Consider the following 12,082-nt stretch of genomic DNA (forward strand, 5'->3'; position numbering starts at 1 on the left):
GCCAGAGGCAATGCTCTAGCACAAATTTAGTCCTACTTGATAAGAAATCTGTAAGTTTTCTTAGTTTCTCTCATATGCCTAGAATATGAGGTAACCCTTTCATGCTTTGCATTTGATATATTTATTGTAGAAGAATACTGGATACTTGAAGTTGCAGGAAAAAAAAACAGTTCTCAGTACCATGCTATATGTGTGTGTGGGGGGGGGTTGTTTTTTGTTTTTTTTGTTAGAAGTTGTATCTGATTTATCTGCATTTCACTTGCTTTAAAATACATAGGGACTTTTGCTTTAGGATTGAGGATTTGGCTAAGAAAATGTACTTAAGAATTTGTTCTCCCAATTAGTTGTTCTTTGGATGAAGGGAGGCCTGGGATAGGGGTAAACTAACTACTCATTTGTAATTTAAGAAAAGCCTGTTACTGGTTTGATGCCAGGTTTAATACTATGAATGTTTCCCCTTACCATCCTTATCTTGGATGTTAATCAGAGATAGGATGCTATCTTTAGGGTAACTGCTAGTTGAAGTCTCATTTTTCTAACAATACTCAGCAGTCAGTGTAAGGTAATTGTAATTCTGTAATTGTAATGTGTGTAAAATAAGGTGGGGTGTGTGTRTATAGATGGATGCACTTGTTTTGGGGGGGGAGAAAAACCAAGTTTGCATTAAAACAATGTTAGTTATTTTACAGCCTGTGAATTTGGAAGTTTAAGATCTCATTATATCTGTTATTGACATATATAAATATTGACATGTGTGCATCAAACTGTTTGTGTTTCCTTAAGGAAATTATTGCGAATTCTTATGGAGTCTAGACTCTTTACTTTGGTGTTCCAGAACGTGAGAAAAGCCCTTTAGTAGGGGAAGGGGATTTTTTTTTAAATGTGTGCACATTTGTATTTTTCTTTCTACAACTCGTAAGCCAGTATGGAGAATTTGTTTCTTGAAGTTGATTGCTGTACACCTATAGAAGCACCTGAAACTGTGACTAGTGATGGAAGTACCCTTTCAGGTTTTAACAGCCTAAAATGCATCTGCAAATTCCTCTGGCCTGAGATTTTCAGGTGTTACCAAGATTTTTATTGTTGGGTCTTTCAATGCATTTTTGTTATATCAATCTTCAGTACATCAGCAACACTTATCTTAGGTATTAGTCAATAATTGAACTGCTCCATTTACTTTATATGCATTGTTAATGAATTTGAACCTACCTTTTGATCAAAAGGTATGTGTTTATTTTATGCAATGGAATAATAATTTTCTAGGTCCAGAGATTGGGATTTCTGTCTTTACTATGTATGATCTTCTCTTTCCTTGTTAGGAATTTCGGGAAGACATGCCCTCCATTTTAGCTGATGTGTTCTGCATATTAGGTAAGTTGTGTTCCCTCCCTTTCAGCATTGGGACAGACTTGTAGAAATGTGTTTTATGCATTTGCTTGTTGGCTTCAGGGAATCTCTTTACATCTATGAAGCGTGATTTCCCTTTACAAAACCTGTGTTGATTCTTCTTCAATATATCTATATCTTAATTCTTAATGTCTTTTTATTCTGCTTTTTTCTATTACAGTTTCTATATGTTTACCRTTATAAAGGCAGTGGGAATTCATATGTCAAGAAAAGCTCAAGGAACTAGCTTGTAAGAATGCTAAGTGTTAGCTAATGTCATCAGTGACTTTCTGTAATAATCATTCTTACAAGTATTTAAAATAAAAGTTATCTTATTAGTAGATAGATCTTTTGTTCTCAGAATGTGTTTTGTAAATATTTTATCTGCGTAGTCACTGTTAGTGAAGTGGAGCTTATACTAATTGTCCAGAATCTCAAGGCAGCTGAAGTTGTTTGCAAAATTACGATCTGTGAACTGAGAAGGCTTTAAAGATCTGTACTTCTTACTCTGGTGGTAACCTCTGGTGGGTTTTATGTTGTATGATGTTGAACTAAAGCTGCTTTTTCTCATGCTTTGAGAACTTTAATCCTGCATACTTATTTCTTATCAGGTCGTACTCTTAACTACTTGCAATCCATGTCCTGTTGTATATATCTTTAGTCTATTCARCAAACTTCTGCAAGCTAATTCGACAGTCCATTTGTCACAGGTTGTCCTATATACTGAAGGAGACTGGGGTTCTCCAGGAAAAAAAAGAAGCATGTGTTGTGATGACACGTGCACAGTGAGGCTTAACTAAGTTTGTGTGTGCATCCTCAATTCTGTAACATCTAATGAATGAATTTGACTGTTTCATTCATAATATTTCATTCTGTATACTTGTCATCTTGTTCTAAAATCAGTCTTTGTAGTGTGGTATTATGCTGACACCCTTTTGGTTTTTCGGCTGGGCTGGAAAACTTAGATCAGTCGCTGCTTGAGCTACTAGTAACTTGAAGTAGTAGATCTGTGTTTGCCCTCTTCTGCAAACTAGTACCAGGTCAAATGCCCTGCTGCTATTAGTAGCAGAGGAATGGTATGAGGAGCTAGGTTTCAAACTCTGCGGACAAATGGCATTGAGATGCTTTCTTGGTTGTTTTTCCTGAACTGTCTCATCCCCTCTAACATGTCTTAGTACTTTATCTACTGATATCTGAATCTTTTTCTAATGTACTCTTATAGTCAGTGTGTCTCAATACATCAGAATTTTTGTTCTTGTCCACTCATCCACATTTTCTAGACTAATTTTTTTCTGCTGATTCTTCATGGCTAAGCAGCTTGGGTGCTAGGGTCCAAACATCTGGCAAGTCTGCTAAGTGTTTTTTCTGATATCCAGTCACTTCCCAGGCTCCCTATATCACTGGGCCCCAGTCTGTTTGGGGATTTGCTCAGATTTTTGTTGTTGGCATTTTCTCATTTRTTCTAATGTGCGTGCATGCATGTGTGTGCATGTGTTTTAGGGGTTTTGTTTGTTTTAAGGTAGGCATACTTACTTGGTCATTGTTTTATGACCTCTCTTCCTGCAGAAATGAATTGCCATGAATTGCATTTAGTAGCTGACAATTCAAAGAAGAATGAAAATATGGAGTTAAAACTGGTAAAAGAGTGCAGACCAGGCAGTAAACAGTAGTTATTCTGAAGACAGAAAAGATATTAGAATATCCTTACAGTAAGGATAGGATCATCCTGTTTTCTGCAATTCATGTTTCTCTCCTTTCCTGTGATAACTGATTCTTAATGCTTGCCATAAGYCTCATTCTGACAGAGAAGGGCAAGAAAAATGATCGTTGTGGCATTCCTCCAGTTTGTCTGGTCTACCTTTTTGTGAGACTTATAGATGTGTAAGAATTGTCATCAAAATATGATGTAGCTGGAATGTGGCAGGGAGCTAGCATGTTATTAACTGTTTTGCATTGTGTCATGGTTAGTAGCCATCAGAATTGTTCTAAAAGGAATAAACTCTTCTAAATTCTGTGAAGATGTCTGAGAGAGACTTCCAGAAGTACTGATATATATATATATTTTTTTATCCCCCCCACCTTCCTCTTCCCTACCTTCCTTTATTTTAGATATTGAAACAAGTTGTTTAGAAGAAAAAAGTAAGAGGGATCATTTTACCCAATTGGTATTAGCCTGTTTGGTAAGTTGCACTTAAACATAAATTCTCCCCTTGTCAGATTTATACTTTTATATATCAAAAAGAATCTGAGTGCTTTTTATTTTTTGAAAGCTCTTAAAATGCTATAACATACTACTTTAAAATATACAATTTTTACAAAATATTTATGAAATTTTTTAGAAAAAATACAATTTTTACAAGACATTTAATATTTTAAAATTACTTGTTTTAAAGTTATGTTTATTGTCTACAATGCTGAGCATTTCCTCAATCTTCTAGCTGTCATCAGCCTAGGTAGACCTGTTGTCTCGGCAGACTGGCAAATATTTGTGTGGTTCTTTAATGCAAATAACTTCTTGAATTTGCTGCTCTATTATTGCACAAAATGATCCATTAATTGGTTTCAGAGGAAAAATAATGTATATATAGTTTGTCATTGATAACTGTGGTTCATAATAGCGTTCAAATTTATTGCAGTCATTCTGTTTCTTCATATGGATTGGAAGAATTTGAGAAAGGACTATCAGACTTTTCATTTGTATCTTCTGTGTTGCAGTTAGTTTGGGTAGGAAGGTGTCTTTGGGAAGTGTTAGCTTTATCCATTGAAGAAAAATAAACTTGTTATATTTTCATTTCTTTTGTCACTGTTCTAGCTGTTGTCCTTGAGTTTAGATGAAAATTAAAGATGCAGCCCAGCCTGTGGGAAAACTTTACCTTCCACAGTCTCAGAAAATATTAATTTTTTGTTTTAGTGTTATAATAATATGGGCCTGCAATTTAACCTAGATGAAGATTATGAGCTACAGAGTTGCTTGTATTAGAATGATGCATTTAGATCTCTGCTATTTTTAACCCTATGCAAAGCATCTGGTGGCTTTCAGAAGTTCTGTGACCAAACAGACAAACTTGTCTTGCAGTAAGGTTACTGCCTGGCTGTTTGAGTGCTTTCTGAACTGGGGAGATGTATCACAGAGAATCCGGAAAAGATCAAACAAAACCAATCATAAATATGATGCATGCCATCAGAAACAAAGAGTAATTGTTCAGGAATGAGACATAACACAGTTTTGATCCACAATTTTTGTCCTGCATTGTGAGTTGAGACTCTTCTTTCAGGTTCCTAAAAGCATCTGTATTGATGCATACTTTTTCTGTTTTCTCAATCTAAAAATCTCATATAATACAAAGACCAGTTGGGATAGTATTATAGCTATATCAGTAATACCAAAGCATTTTTACAGATGCCATTTTAAAATGCATTAAAATTCAAATGATTATCCTTTTTGTAAATTTGATTATATAAGTTTTTTAACATTTTCTAAAATGCGAAAAAAGAGAAGTATTGGGAAAAGATGGGGAATGGGATATTTTATTGGACCAACTAAGCAGAAAAAGTGGTTTTGCGTTTTCTATCCATTTTAACTGATCTAATAAGAGAGTGATTTCTACATATTTTTCTTGCATCTTTAAAGCATTGTTGTAGACTAATATAGTATAGCTGTCCCTTTAAGATACTTGAGAGAACTTAGATTTTTTTCTTCCCCTCAGTTCAACAGAAATTTTGCTTCTAAAGTATGTCTCCAGTTGGACTTCCTGTTCATGCAACCTCCTCTATCTTTAGAACTGGCATTCTTCACTGTGTAGAATCAGCTTCAGTTGTAGGAAACTTGGCTTTGTAAATATGCAGTTCTTGTGGTATAACTGAAAAATCCCTAGATGCTAAACAACACAGACTTTGTAAASAATAATTTAGGCATTAGGGCATGTTTATTCAAGGTGTTCTGCTGGTGTAAAATGCACACTTTTAAAATCTAATTTCAGTTAAGTAGGGTTTTTTTTTTTTTCTTTTTTTCAGTTTTGGCCACTTCAATGTTTGAAACAGAATGCATGTAGTATGATGGTATATCACTGTATTTGAACCTCCTTTTTTATTAAGGTRCCTATGTAGCCTAAAATCAAGGTTAGGTGCCTCCTAGGTTTGTGTAATTGAGAAATCTGATGCATGTTTCTGGTCTTTTTTTTTTTTAATAGTATCTTGTATCTGACACTGTCCTAAAGGAGCGTTTAGATCCAGAAACACTGGAGTCGTTAGGACTTATCAAGCAGTCTCAACAGTTCAATCAGAAATCTGTTAAAATAAAGACAAAACTATTGTAAGTTTTTTTGTTTGTTTGTTTTTTGTTTTGTTTTTTGAGGGGGTGGGAAGGGATGGTATTCTAGTCTGGTAACTGTTAAATGTTTTCTGAAAGTATGTAATGTTTCTTTTATTAAAATACTTAATGTTCTTTAGCAAAGTGTTGTATGTGTATATTTGTGTTTGCCTCTGTGTCTGGAGTTTCAGTCTCAATATCCAAGAAGAATATTTAAAATTAGAATAGGTCCTTAGAGAACAATCCGGTAAGGTGCTGAGCACTTTTCCAGCAAAGCATGCAAGAGCAAGCTTTATTGTTAAGTAGAACCATAATCTTGCTTTTAAATGGACTGCCTTTGAAAGTAAAGGAGAGCTGGATTTGTTTGGAGAATGCTAGCTAACTTGCAGGTGTTTAAAGGTGGCTTATTGTACTGCATCCTATAATTTTTGCAATAGTGGAAACAAATTACAGCTTCTTAAAAATGTATTCAAAATTGGCAGTTCGTATACAAATTTAATATTGATAATATAAATAGGCATCACTGTAGAAATRTATTCAACTGTGTATCCAATTAATTGATGTTTAATTTCTGTTTACTTGCAGTTATAAGCAACAGAAGTTTAATTTGTTAAGAGAGGAGAATGAAGGTTATGCGAAGCTGATTGCAGAACTGGGGCAAGACTTATCTGGAAATATCACTAGTGATTTAATTCTTGAAAATATCAAATCTTTAATAGGTAAGGAGTTTGCTGAAGGAATATGGATACTAATATTCCTACATAGTCTTGTGACTACAGAAAGTGACTTTATGCTGCTCTTTGAGGTTGTTTGTGGATCAAATGTTAGGTGATGCAGGCACGTCGTCTGGTAGTAATACGTTGTATTGTAGACCATCCTGGACCCAGTTAGAAAACTTGGAAGCTCCTGTTTCTGTAGAAAAATTAATTTTGGGAATGTTCTGTAGTTTAATTTAGATACAGAATTCGTACTATAGCCCCAAATATGCCAGTTGTGACTTTCATTCATTTCAATAGGTATTCAAGAATACGGTTTTTGAGGATGCACTTGTCATCTCTTAGCATCTCTTAGAATGTAACAAAGTAATCTTTTTTTCCATTTTAAGGTACTCAATTCAATGCATGAATATTCTTGTATTCTTAAAGAAGTTGAATAAGTGATATCTAATGAAGCGGCATGAGTTCTATTTGTGGTTTGTCCATATTTCTAAATTATGAGTCTTAGCAAAGGAGTGTCACAATAAAAGTGCAAAATATTTAAAATGTYTATTACAGTGATTCAAATACAAAGTTTATGTTATTGTAGAGACTATTTATTAATGGTCCTACTGCACAGTTAGAAGTTTGAGTTCCAGTTTTTCACACAGGTAACCTGAGGGCTATCTGTTTAAAAAACTCCCGTAAGCAGTCCCTGCCTGCTTGTTCCCGTCCGCTGTTTTAGAACAGTTGTTAGTATTGCCATGTTATGTGGTAAGTCAGGGGACAAATTGAGCTGAAAAGTAACCTTGATAACACACCAATGTGGAGCATCAGTGTCTTATCTCAAACCATAGACTGCTTCTAGTTACCATTTAAAGCCTCAAGCTAGGAGTAGCTTGTTATTTCAGACTTACAGCTGTGTTTAAATGAAAGTTGCATTGTTTGCTTGTTATAATAAGTGAAAGGATGACACTAAGTGATTATCTTTCACTAGGAACTTGCTCGTGCACCATTTCGGCAGACCCACGCCTAAGGTGCTGAGGCCTTTTACAGACATTTTCTCTCCCTTCCTTCCAGTTCTTTGATCACTTTCTCTTGTTCATTCGTGCAAGAAAGTGCTTATTTTGAATCTGTTGCAAAATTTTTTTTTCTAAAGAACTTCTGCAGTGATAGTCTTCCTGAATATGACTCCCCCCTTTCTATTTTGCSTCTTTCAAATGGTCACCATCCCAGGTTCAAAGATTAGTCATTAAATAAATTTATCTTTTAATTATTTATAACTTTAAACAATTGAGTTTGCTAAGAACATTTTTATGTGGTGCCCAAACATAGTCATGCTGACAGTAAGTGTTAACCTTTGTCATGTAAAAGGAGATGTGTGTGTGTGGATATATAATAATTCAGAGTAATGTGCAAAATTCGCAAATATCCTGGAATTCCAAATCTCTGTTCCAGTGCAGCCCTCTTCATTCTTATGATTAAGAAAACWTTTTTTTCTTTTAAAGTCTTTGTCAGAAAAGAACAAGAATCCCATCTTTTATTCCCCTTCCAAGAAAAGATTTTAGAACGATTACAACATATGTGTTCTTGAACAGCATGAAGTTCTATGCTTACATCCCTTATTTCGAAGATCCAGAAATGAGCAATGTTAAAAGTAGGAGAGGCGCTTTTTTTTTTCCCCCCAAGAAAGAGCCAAACTGAAATTATTCCAGTCTCGGGAATGCAGTTGTTGGATTTTGTTCATCTCTACCCAGTGAGATCTGCCTTTATGAAGAGTGGAGTGAGAGTAAGATTCMAAAAAACTATAGATCTCTGAATAAATCTCACCATCTCTGTAACTGATCCTTTTCCATTATCTTCACTGCCCTGAGTTATTACAGTAAAAAATACATATTCAGTTTGAAGAATATCTATAATAGACTATTTTACTTTCTTCCASAATTTTAGGAATTGTGAATAGACTAACTATAAAATAGCAGTTCTTTTAAAGTACTGATTTGTAGCAGGTTCTGCTGTAATGGAAATGGCTTAGAGAATGAAAGACTGATGTAATTACATACCTGCATTGTAGATGTGTGCGTGTATGTGTGTTTTCTCATGGCACAAAGAAGAAAATAGTCTGGATGTGTGTTTACAAAATTATTCTGATACCAGTAAAATTTCTTTCTCAGTATTGCTTCTGGAGTTTTGCTGAAAACAATCAGATAATGAAATGTAGATACAGTTACAACATTGGCTTAAATTGATGTAAATCCATGCTCTTACTTAAAGGAAAAGTGCTCATTTCCCTCCTCCTTTCTTCCCCCAGAATTAAGAAGCCCTTCTCCCTAATGCTAGCAGTAATACTGAATTAGCATGACAGTACAAACAGCTAGATTGGAGTCCAGCTGCAAACCAAGAATACTTTTTGGATATAAGATAATTTCCAGCTGGATGACTTTTGTGGCTGTGTGAATATGAGTGCCAGGGAGAGGAAGAAGCCCATCCCTTTTGGTGGCAGTATTGGGATTAGTGAGGTTTGGGTTTTATTTGTTAAATGTTGGTTTAAGACTGTAATTTCTAGTTTTCATTTAATCTGAATTGAAATTCCTGTTTAGTTTCATTGCCTACTTCAATTTTAGGCGTAATACAAATCAAAATGATTGGTGCTGTATTTGCAGGTTATCCAGATTATTTTGCTGTAGATAACTGTTTTATGTTGAAATTGAAGCAGAATTAACTTTAATTAATGCCTTTGTTTTAGTAACAGAATGAAAGTGAAAGTAGCCATATTGAGCTTTTCTGTTATGTGTTCTTCTCCACTAGGATGTTTTAACCTTGATCCTAACAGAGTTTTGGATATTATCCTAGAAGTCTATGAGTGCAGGCCTGAGTATGATGATTTCTTTGTACCATTGATAGAGTCCTACATGTACATGTGTGAACCTCAAACTCTCTGCCATATCCTTGGGTTCAAATTCAAATTTTATCAGGTGATGTATTTTCATTCTGAAGCTTTGTTTTTGGTAGCTGTTCATACTCATTGTTGAACTGCAATCGTAATAGGTTTTTGCTGCATGGTTGTTTGTTTATTTGTTTTTTGTGTGTGTTTTTTTTAAACATAGAAATTAGGTCTTGAAAGCAACATTTTCATGGTTTTGAAGGGAAGTCTCTAACATTTTAGTGGAGAAAATTTTCGTCTGGCTGTCTTGGAGGATGTTTAGCAGTTGTCTTCGTGACACCTTCCATTTAAAGTTGTAGAGTTATGTAAGGACTGGCATTAATGAAGAAATTGTATCGTCTTATAAACAGAGGACTTCACCCAGGAGTGAAGAGCCTGTCTGCTAAGGAGTCATGGTTGATGTTTGATACAATACTCAAGCTTGCTTAAATGTATGAATAGGAATTGTGTGCAAGCACCATAAGGTGTGAAGATAACTGAATCTTTTTGTTTCTAAAACTTCTCATTCTGTATTGCAGTTTAGTCTAATAACAAGGCAATGTGGCTTTGGAGTAGTAGCACTTAAATAACAAGATAGAAAGGAGAACTGTGGGTTAATATGTGTTTCCCCTCAACTTTAGATAGGTTTTTTGTTTCATAACCTTCTGCAGTGGCTTGTTTGCTTCCCTCCCCCCCGCCCTGAAGTTTGTGGTCTTGTCTTTTTTAGGATCCAAGTGGTGAGACACCTTCCTCCTTATACAGAGTTGCTGCTGTCCTTTTGCAACACAATCTCATTGATTTGGAAGATCTTTATGTTCACGTAAGTGACAATGCTCCCCTGTCAAATGCCAAAAGTAAGAAAATAATTGAAAATAGGAAGTGAGATACTTTGTCATTCCTAGAGCTTAAGACTTAGGGAATATCTTGTAATACCTGTGTATGTAGATGTACATGTTTTAAATTTCCCAGTGCTTACTAATGACACGTATTTAAACAAATGTATACTGAAATATGAATGCTGATATGATGTCTTTGAATTATCCATGTAGTATCCTCCAGATCTTTTACAAATAAAATACAAGTAGCTTATGTTTTAACTTTGCATACATTTAAAATGCCTGAGTAACTTTCCTTAAGAGCTAGAGCCTGTGAATGTTTTGCTTTTTAAGTTCAATTTATAGAAAAAAGTAATAGGACAGTCAGCTTCTAGCAGTCTTTGTTTAGTTTAATAGTAGAGGTCTTCCAGGATTTCAGGGGTAACTCAAGATTAGGTAAAAGTTTAAAAAGCCTAATTCCATCTACAAGAATTCTGACCCTTTGTTAGGCTAAAAGAAGAAACTGCCTATCACACTCRGATTTAATCTGAGGAGGATTATTCTCTCCAGTCTAGCACTCTATCAAACAGGCAATGCACCAATTTGACAGTTGATAAACAGAGTGTTACAGTTCCCAAAATATTTTACGTTATACACCAGTGTGCTGTTAATTTCAGAATATCCAAAGATATTTTAAGAGGTTTAAATCTTCCACTGAAATCAAGGAAATGACCTCTAATTACAGCTATATCAACCAATCCTGGAATGTAGTCCTTCTTCTGTTAATTTGCCTGGCAGTCAACAGCAGTCATGATCCGATTCATCCATTACTGGCTCTGGCTTTGTGGATTTTTTTGTGTGTGGTTTTTTGTTTTGTTTTTGTTTAAAAGTGTCAGGTGGAGCAGGAGTGGGAATGCATGTGTGCAGCTTTCAGATAATCAGTGTGGAGTCAGAAACTGTGCATGACAATAGCATGTGATAAAAGCATGACAATAACGCTATGTGTTAAAGAGCATTAGTAAGATAACAAAATGAATGCTCAGGCTCTGAATTAAGGTGGCCTGTGTAACCTCAGCTCAGACCTGTGTGAATGTGTGCCTGTGTTGTGATGGTCCCATGCCTAGAATGGCCCCTGTATTCATTTTCCTGCCTGCTTGAGTTATGCTGGTGKTTAGTCTCCTTTTTCATTCCCCTTTCTTTCCAGAGTTTCCCTGCTAGTCTGTGGTCTTATCTTTTGGCTTCATGTTTATTCTCCAGCCTCTCTACTTCCTTTTTCTTGTTCTAATGTTTTCTTCTCTGTTCAGTCAGGCTTAATTTCACTTGTTATGGGAGTTTCAAGGAAACTTACTGTTGTGTAGGTGTTCGGTCTTAGGTGGCATATGTTGTGGAGCAGCTGTCAGGCCTGTGGAGAAAGCTAGTGATTTACATCAAGAATTTCGGCCTCATGTTGGGGTGGGAAGCCTAAAGTGGTGTAAAGGGTGTATGAACGCACACACACACACACACACGCACACGTATATATTAAAAAATGTATTCTTCCTTCTCCCAAATTTCTACAAAGTCCAGAAATTAAGATATCTTTTCTTTGAAGAAGCTGATGCTTAGTCTCTCCTTGTTCTACTGTCAGTTGATTTAGTGGGAGAAAAAACAGTAAAAAAAAAAAAAAAAATCATCTTTTGTTAAAACCAATAGAAGAAAATATTAGTATATAAAGAGGTCAGAACTCTCCAGTAAGTTATGGTTAGTTATTTGCAGTTCAAGTTTAACTACGTCTTTAGAAACAAAATCTGAATGAAACTGAAGTTTGTTTCTGCCAGGGAAAAACTATTTTCTCCTGATTCAGTTTAAACTTCCATGGTATAGGGTTGTCTTCCTCAGGCTGATCRTTGTCAAGTACAAGATTATGCTGAGGTTTTATCATAAATCAATATTAAGTATCATCTTTCTTAAGCAC

The 12,082-nt window shown here is 35.2% G+C and overlaps 1 protein-coding gene across 9 annotated transcripts in view; it reads left to right on the forward strand.

Annotated features, from left to right (window-relative positions):
• THOC2 (THO complex 2) overlaps positions 1-12,082 on the forward strand; it is a 64,800-nt gene that overhangs the window by 11,738 nt on the left and 40,980 nt on the right. For 7 of the 9 annotated variants that reach the window (XR_003257443.1, XR_003257442.1, XM_026089497.1 and 4 more), the window contains exons 4-9: positions 1,320-1,371; positions 3,496-3,566; positions 5,577-5,698; positions 6,281-6,414; positions 9,199-9,365; positions 10,041-10,133. Coding sequence is in view for 7 of the 9 variants with exons in the window: in XM_026089497.1 (XP_025945282.1) it covers positions 1,320-1,371; positions 3,496-3,566; positions 5,577-5,698; positions 6,281-6,414; positions 9,199-9,365; positions 10,041-10,133 (639 nt within the window). In the remaining 2 variants the exon portion in view is untranslated. Of the gene's footprint in view, positions 1-1,319; positions 1,372-3,495; positions 3,567-5,397; positions 5,482-5,576; positions 5,699-6,280; positions 6,415-9,198; positions 9,366-10,040; positions 10,134-12,082 lie in introns of those variants that run through there. The other 2 variants (XM_026089498.1, XM_026089499.1) reach the window with 2 other exon arrangements.

This window comes from Apteryx rowi, unplaced genomic scaffold (genome assembly GCF_003343035.1).
Source record: "Apteryx rowi isolate R43461 unplaced genomic scaffold, aptRow1 scaffold_82, whole genome shotgun sequence".
In the NCBI taxonomy this organism is placed as follows: Eukaryota; Metazoa; Chordata; class Aves; order Apterygiformes; family Apterygidae; genus Apteryx; species Apteryx rowi.